This window comes from Astyanax mexicanus, chromosome 12, assembly GCF_023375975.1.
Source record: "Astyanax mexicanus isolate ESR-SI-001 chromosome 12, AstMex3_surface, whole genome shotgun sequence".
Lineage (NCBI taxonomy): Eukaryota > Metazoa > Chordata > Actinopteri > Characiformes > Acestrorhamphidae > Astyanax > Astyanax mexicanus.
In genome coordinates, this window is record NC_064419.1 from 37,241,039 (window position 1) to 37,249,571 (window position 8,533).

Genomic DNA, 8,533 nt, shown 5'->3' on the forward strand with positions numbered 1-8,533 from the left:
TAATTATGAGATACTAATTCAGAATTCTGAGATAGTAAGTCATAATTATGGGATACTAAGTCAGAATTGAGATAGTAAGTCACAATTGAGATACTAAGTAATGTTTATTTAATGCTTAGTCATTATTATGAGACACTCAAGTCAAATTAATGAGATACTAAGTCATAATTAGGAGATAGTAAGTCAGAATTATGAGATACTAAGTCATAATTAAGACATAGTAAGTCATAACTGAGATATTTTGTCATAATTAAGATATTAAGACATAAATATTAGAGGCTAAGTTACTATTATCAGATACTAATTCATAATTTTGAGATAGTAAGTCATAATTATGAGATACTAATTAATTAGTAATTATGAGATTCTAATTATGATAACTAATAATTATGAGATGATAAGTCTTAATTACAAGATAATACCCCCAGACTCTTAGTATCTCATAAATATGGAATAAGGGAAGACCCTTATTTTTTTTTTTTCTTTCAAGTGGGCGAAAATACGCGTCCATATTATTCCTTTTTATTTGACGGTTATATTTATTGAAGTGTGTAAGTGGAAGGCAGTTGCGTGATTCTTTTATATCTATCTATATCATTTTCATTGCTGTTTTTACAGCAGTAAATCAGCACAACACTTCTTAATATAATTGTCGTGACTACCCCAGCCCCGGGTTAATGTTCAGGTCGTGGACACTGCGCCGACTGAGCGCTCCCTGATTGGCTGGATCGGCTGTCAGTCACTAAACAGGGCGGGGCAGAGAACTCCGCTTTAACAGAGGAGCTGAACGCAGATGGCAGCACACACAGCGTTATTAGCCTAGCTGACTGAATTCGGGAGTTAAATAACCGAGTGAAGTGTCGCGTCAGGGCGAGTTTGGACTGTTTGGAGTTTATAATCGGAGTCGGGGAGAAGCGCTGTGGCCCTGTGGGCTCGCTGAGCTCGATCAGGCTTCAGCTGGCCGAGCAGTTGGCAGCAGGAAGCAGGAGGAGAAGCGGGGGTGGAGAGCCGTGGCGAGAATCCAGCTGGAGGATTTCTCTCTCTCTTTTTCCATGATCTTCTGCGACACCTTTTAATGTAGGTAATGAACAGCGTTTCGACGGCGGTCGTGGATTTCTCCGTCTTCGTGTTGCCATGATTGTGGTAACGTTAGTCCAGTGAGGGAGGTGTGAAAACCGAGAAGCGGATTTAGGACCCGACGACAAAAAGGTAGGTTAACGTTACAGCCAGTCAGCTCTAGATTTTCCATTTACTGTAGTCTATAATGTTTAGTATCGTGAAGTAGCTAGCGTTAACAGTAATTCCCAGCTGTTAGTCACAGTTTTATGTAAAAATAACAACATTAAAACCTTTTAAACAAGTATTCCTGCGGGGTTTGGATTTTGTTAGCTGATCTAACAGCTAATAGTGTTAGCTAGCTGTACTGCTTGCTATTTTTGGGTTGGCCTTAAAAGCAAAAACAGCCACAGCTAGCGTGTGCTAAAGCTAACCGGTGTTCTGTCGAGTTGTGCTGCCTTGTCAAACAGTGCTTCCCTAGTGTAGCTGTATTATTAAAAGGCAAAACACTAAAGAAGCACAATAAAAAGGCATGCTCCCAGTAGAGGTCTAAATTATGTAGTATTTTTGGGTAGTCTAGCTTTTAGTTAAATCACTGTGGGGTAAAGTTAAGGTAATGAGAAGTTATTAGAATCTGCTTTTTTTTTTTTAAGATAAGATAAAATAAGATAAGATAGCCTTTTATTATTATTCCCCTCGGGGGAAATTAATGCATTATTACAGCTGAATACAGAAGGACAAAATGTGAAAAGACTGTAAAGATACATAGACCGCTCAAAAGAGTAAATACACGTACATGTGTTATCTAAACAAAATAAATAGAAATTTACTAATTTTCAGAGGATAAAATAGAAATATCAAATAAATATTACTAAAATGACAAATGAATTGAATACCTTTATTATTATTATTATTATTTTTTTATTATGAAATTGTCGTTTACAACTTTTTATGTAATAACAGTGAGTTCAGGTTGTTAAATGCTCAAAAAACGGAATTATAAAATAATATTAAAAAATGTAGGTCGGCGCATGCGCAGTGCCTTTACGAAGCACGTATCGCAGGGTAGCGTATCTCGACAGAACACCCGGCTAAAGCTAAGCAGCTTAGTCAGAATTTGCGAGCTTGACTAGCCAGTCACAATGTGTTAGCGAATTAGTTAACTACAGGCTGTTCCCGACTTAGAAATTGTAGTTAAGGGCTTTCTTGAAACCAAATTCCTGTGTGAATTAAACTTTTCGTAGCCAAAAAACGTTAGCTTAGCTATCAAATGTTGTTAGCTAGCCTATTTGCACCTAGCTGTTAGCTTGCTGTTTGGTTAACTTGCTCTTTAACTGTCTGTTACAGTAACGCCGAGGTCGTGATTATCCACGACAGACATGATCACAAATTTACATTAGCTATGTAACTAGTCTGTTAACTATGTCCGTTTCTAAAGTCTATGTTAAGCCGTTTTAGCCTAAAATCACACCAATGATACCAATACTAAGACTAAGCCCTAACTTATTTACTAGCTCGCGTCAGAGAGCAGCTGTAAAATAATTGATAAAATAATTCTGACTAGTCATATTACCAGCATATATAATAACTTTTTTTTAACTAGAAAAAATTGTAGTTTCTGATACATATGATTAATCAATGTTGTGGGAAATATAGGCTATACTTTTTTTCTTCTGTCTTTATCGAGTCACTGTGAAGCATTGTTCACTTGAATTTTACTCTATATATTACGTATAGTATAATTTTTAACAGCAAAAACTCCAGTTGTACATGTATATACGTACTTTTTTTTTAACTAGAAGAAATTGTAGTTCCTGATACATACACTGTATTATAAGAATTTATTATGGATGATATATGGTCCCAGAAATTATTGCAATAAACTATATCATTGTCATTTGAAGAACATTAAATGCCATGGACATAATGATAGTAGAATAACATAAAATGTAATTATACCTTTTTAAAGAAAATATAAGCTGTGAAATATAAGCTACACTTTTTTCTTTATTTACTGTAGTCCACATTGTGTGTGAAGTCACTGTGAAGCATTTATTTATTTATTTTTTAATGTAAACAAGAATTTTACTTTCTAAATTGTACGAATAATATAATTTTAACAGCAAAAACTCCAGTTATTGGTATATACACACAATTTTTTCAGAAATTGTGGTTCCTGATACATACAATATATGTAAGTCTGATTAGTAGGCCTGTCACAATAAGAGTATTTGTATTTTGCACATTATAATATTTTAACAAAACACTGATATCCCTTTAAATCCAGCACATTTGTAATGTTATTGAGGTCATGTACATTTGTTGTATGATAAGTTGATAACGTATCATTAACGGCCTACTGATTAGTTGAAACTTCTTCACTTATCTGTACATTAATTCTAGTAAACATGCTATTTCAAGATATGGTTGTAGTTATGATTAGTAATTCACTAGTAATGTGCATTTCAGGTATGTGTAGTTTTTATCTCTTTTTAATATGATTCCAAGATTGCCATTACACATGCCTCCAGTTTGGTTTTAATTTGTGATTTTATTTATAGCTATGACTACAGATTTTGCTATCCAAAATTATTTTTTCTGTATTTTACTTTACAGTTTCTACTAGGAGTAAAGTAATTGTATATATCTGTAACTGGACTTTATACTAGTAAAAAAAGAGATGGGATGAGATGAGATTACATGAGACATGAGGTTCCATGTAAATTTAAAGTAACATATAACTTGTTAAAGGTTATGACCTTGTGGTTATGTCATCCTGTCATAAAGCTTGTCGGAATGGCTTTATATTTATCTGTAAATCTGATATTTCTACTGGTAATTGGGAGATTCTACCAATAAAATTTGCATTACATAGGTCTTGAATTCCACTGATAAAAGGTGTCAGTGGCGTCATTTTAGGCTAAACTGATTTGCCAAACAAGTCAGCTGACAAGCTCTTCCCATGGCATTCATGTAGCTGGAAAAAAAAACTCCTTTCTTTTAAATAATTTATTATGGCTGAATAGACCTGTTGATGTTTGTTTAGAGGAGTGCCAAGCTGGGTCATTGTTTTTTTTTTTTTCTCACTGTGATTATTTTATTTTTTTTTATTTAGGAAGCAGCAACCAAATGCAATGGATTTAAAAACAGCAGTGTTCAATGCAGCCAGAGATGGCAAGCTCAAGTTATTGCAGAAGCTTTTGGAGAATAAAACTGACCGTGAGGTTACGAAGCTGATGGCTGAAAAGACCAATGGAGCTACACCACTGCTGATGGCTTCTCGGTATGGGCACCTTGATTTGGTCGAATACCTTCTGGAATGCTGCTGTGCACCTGTTGAGGTGGGAGGCTCTGTCAATTTTGATGGCGAGACGATTGAAGGAGCTCCTCCGCTGTGGGCCGCTTCAGCGGCTGGACATTTGAAAGTTGTGCAGTCTTTGCTGGGACACGGTGCCTCTGTGAACAATACTACACTTACAAACTCTACCCCTCTCAGAGCCGCCTGCTTTGATGGCCATCTCGATATTGTCAGGTACTTGGTGGAGCACAAAGCGAATTTGGAGGTGGCCAATCGACACGGCCATACATGCTTGATGATTTCCTGTTATAAAGGCCACAAGGAGATTGCTCAGTATCTGCTGGAAAAAGGCGCTGATGTTAACAGGAAAAGTGTGAAAGGTAAGTGGATTGAGTACATTTCATACTTTTAAAATCATAAAGGAGATTGGCTTGTGCAATATTTTGGTTCTTCTGAAGTAATCTGCAGTCTTTTTTTTTCTGTAATTCTTTCCATTTTCTCCCTCTCTCCCTTAACCTTTCTTTTTAGAATTGACTGACTGACTTTGGAGTAATGGTTTCCCTCAGTGGAACTTTGTGTTTGTTTCAAAATTAAATCCTGATTATTGTGTTTTGTTGTGAATGTGTTGAATGGTTACGTCTCATTTTACCTTTACCATTTTACGTCTCATTTATCTTTGTATTCTGTAGGTAACACCGCCTTACATGATTGTGCTGAATCCGGAAGCTTGGAGATCATGAAAATGCTTCTGAAATATGGTGCCACAATGGAAAAGGACGGTTACGGAATGACCCCGCTTCTCTCAGCCAGTGTGACTGGGCACACTAACATAGTAGATTTCCTCACGCAGCACCCTCAGACAAACAAAATTGAACGGATTAATGCGCTGGAGTTGCTAGGAGCTACGTTTGTTGACAAAAAGAGGGATCTTCTAGGTGCTCTAAAATACTGGAAAAGAGCCATGGACATGCGATACAGCGACGTCAGCAACATCTTAGTAAAAGAAGAACCTAAGGAATTAATAATGGCGTATGATTATGCCAAGGAGGTTAGTACCATTGAGGAGCTGGACAGCTTAATTTCGGATCCCGATGAGATGAGAATGCAGGCTCTTCTTATTAGAGAACGTATCCTCGGCCCCTCACATCCAGACACATCGTACTACATTCGCTACAGAGGAGCAGTTTACGCAGATTCAGGGAATTTTGAGAAATGCATCAACTTATGGAAGTATGCTCTGGACATGCAGCAGAACAACTTGGACCCCCTCAGTCCCATGACAGCGAGCAGCCTGCTCTCATTTGCTGAGCTCTTCTCCTTCATGCTTCAAGACAGAGCAAAAGGCCTGCTGGGAACGTCCGTCTCTTTCGATGACCTCATGGGTATCCTCAGCAAGAGCGTGCTGGAGATTGAGAGAGCTATGAAACAGCCCCACCCAGGCCCGGACCCCACTCAACTTAGCAAAGCACTTTCCATCATCCTGCACCTTATCTGCCTGCTGGAAAAAGTTCCCTGTACTGTGGAACAGGATCACTTCAAGAAAGAAACCATCTATAAGTTCCTCAAGTTGCACCCATGTGGTAAGAATGGTTTCAGCCCCCTGCACCTTGCCGTGGATAGGAATACTACATGCGTGGGGCGATATCCGGTTTGTAAGTTCCCCTCTTTCCAGGTGACCTCTATTCTTTTGGAGTGCGGTGCTGATGTGAACTGCCGAGACGAGGATAACAACAGTCCTCTGCATGTAGCCGCCTCCAACAACCACCCAGACATCATGAACCTGTTGATTGCCTGCGGAACGCACTTTGACAGCACCAACTCCTTCAAACAGACTGCCTGTGACTTGCTTGATGAGAAGGAGATGGCCAAGAACCTGATCCAGCCTATTAATCACACCACACTACAGTGTTTGGCTGCAAGGGCCATTATAAAGTACGATCTCACATATAGGGGAAATATCCCAGAGAAGCTGGAGGCCTTTGTGCTGCTACACAGATAATGACTGAGAGGAACTGAAGCGTTTGGTGAAAAACGTCTTGGAGTCTAAAACACGTTTTAAGTACCTCCATGCTCCTCATGTGCTGTTTGTACAGAATAAGAAGTCTAGCACAGACGTTGATCATAGATTGATTCTATTCTGTGGGCATGCCTAATATTTTTAACAGATTCTAACCCTCAGATGCTTATTTCTTGCTGTTTGTCAACATCTTTTGCATTTCTGCCTGATCCCCCTGCTTTGTATTTTCCCCCTCAATGCAAAGGTGGTGGGACCTGGCTGGTTTGATCTTCATTTTCCTGCTGTTATCTGGACACAGTACTGTTCTAATACTGCTGTTTTTACAAATTCATGGTTATGCTCTCATTGCATATTTTTTGTCGAGTGGAATGGAATGCACTCATTACTCCCTTCAAGCATAAAGAAGCTTTATGATGTGGTTAATGGTTGCGAATACCATAAGTGCTTTATTTCTCCTATGCACAGCCTATGATCTTGCGACTGTTCTGTGTTACTGGACTGTGCCACTGTTTTGTAACTGCCTGTTTTATTTACATCTGTCATTTTTTTCCCCTCATCCTCAATCTTCCTTAACTTGAAATGCAACTCAGTAAGTAAATCTGCAGCGAGGAAGCAATTGAGGTTTTCTTGAGTAATCAAGTTTTCAGCGATAAAGCCTGGACATTTTCAAAGCTCATTTGCGAGGACCTTTGAGCCTCATGGTTTTAAGGCAAGCTATAAATTTGAGACAAAGGTTGGTTCCATCTTCTTAATGCACAGCATGTAGTTAAGTTATTGTAGTGCCTGTGTCTAATCAAGGCCGGTATCATCCACAGATCTGCTCTACTGGGACTTCTAACTCCTGTTGATGACACATTTTGTAGGAAGAGGATGTACCTTTAGTGAAGTTCTTGCACATGTTTTTACTCCAGCTACAGTTGTGCATTTTGAAAATAAGGGCTTTTCATACTTAAGAGCACATTTCACAAGCAAAAGAAACAAATGTACATTACTAGCTACCAGAGAAATTGCACTTTATTGCAGTGGCGTTTGAAAATTCCTTTTACAATGGCTTGTCAATGTCCTCAGAGCATATTTAACAATAAACCTCTGTTGCACTTCCATTTTAAGCCTTATTATCTTGTTTCATGCCAGAACGTCAGCAGGCATTCACTGTAGATTTGTAGATTTGAATGATTGCTGTATTATTTTAAGCTGGTAATTTCCAAACTCTCGTCACTTATTTCCTTGTAGCACAAAATATTTGCGCAGTCATTGAACGCACGTGGCTGAGTCATGATTGGGTGGGTACATTACGTTTGCATTACAACAGTTAAGAGCGGGAACACCTATTGTCCTTGAGTGTGATGTGATATTTTATTTCCTTGTAGATTCTAGTGTGTGCGTGTGTGTGTGTGTGGTGTTTTTTTATTTTTTTATTTTTTTATTTTTTTAAATATATAACTTATCTATTTGATTCTGAGTTATATAATATTTTTAGTTGGTGTCCCAAGGTAAAGGAATACTTAGGCTGCATCCACACGTAGCCAGATGTATAAAAAAAAGAGATTTTTTTTTTGTTTTAGTCAAATTTTTTTCCTGCCATGTACAACCTAAATTTTTGGAAAAGGTTTTTTTGGAAAGTACTTGAAAGTGGAGAATTATATTTAAAAAAGGTATAAGGCATAAAACTACAGATAATTGCACAGCACCTGATTTCAGATTCTGCTCCATGAGTAAATGTAAATTCTGTTCTATTACAATTATAGTGATTTTAGAATGCCACAGTGCAGTACTTGGGGAGTAGTGTGTAATTTGTGATTAATCTGTGTTTTAGTTCCTTATTCTCGCTTGCTTTATAAGGTACTATTGCCCACTATTGTACTTTTGTTAGTAGATTCTTATTAACATTCCCAATTTTGAGCAGAATTTAATTATTTATTTTTTTTTATCCTTGTCAATCAGAAAGCAGTTACAAAACTTCAGTTTAAAGATATTTATAGAATACTGAACATTTTTAACATAACAGTTAAACAACACCAACAAAGCACAGTATTGTTATAGAATACTGAACATTTTTAACATATCAACAGTTAAACAACACCAACAAAGCACAGTATTGTTTAGTGTAAGTGTAGTGTAGATTTTTCACTTATTCCTATTCGGGTTGCTGAATATTCAGT

General features: G+C 37.5%; 1 protein-coding gene across 1 annotated transcript; it reads left to right on the plus strand.

Annotated features, from left to right (window-relative positions):
* Nucleotides 1–746: 746 nt before the first annotated feature.
* fem1c (fem-1 homolog c) lies at nt 747–7,474 on the plus strand. Its single transcript, XM_007260788.4, has 3 exons — nt 747–1,209; nt 4,172–4,734; nt 5,044–7,474. The coding sequence occupies exons 2-3, from the start codon at nt 4,191–4,193 to the stop codon at nt 6,351–6,353; spliced, it is 1,854 nt and encodes a 617-aa protein (XP_007260850.1). The 5' UTR covers nt 747–1,209; nt 4,172–4,190; the 3' UTR covers nt 6,354–7,474.
* Nucleotides 7,475–8,533: the final 1,059 nt, after the last annotated feature.

Excerpts from the sequence above, each read along its gene's own strand:
- fem1c (XM_007260788.4), top strand. The coding sequence starts at position 4,191 with ATGGATTTAAAAACAGCAGTGTTCAATGCAGCCAGAGATGGCAAGCTC. Across the intron at positions 4,735-5,043 it reads TAACAGGAAAAGTGTGAAAG|GTAACACCGCCTTACATGAT; the intron begins GTAAGTGGATTG and ends TGTATTCTGTAG.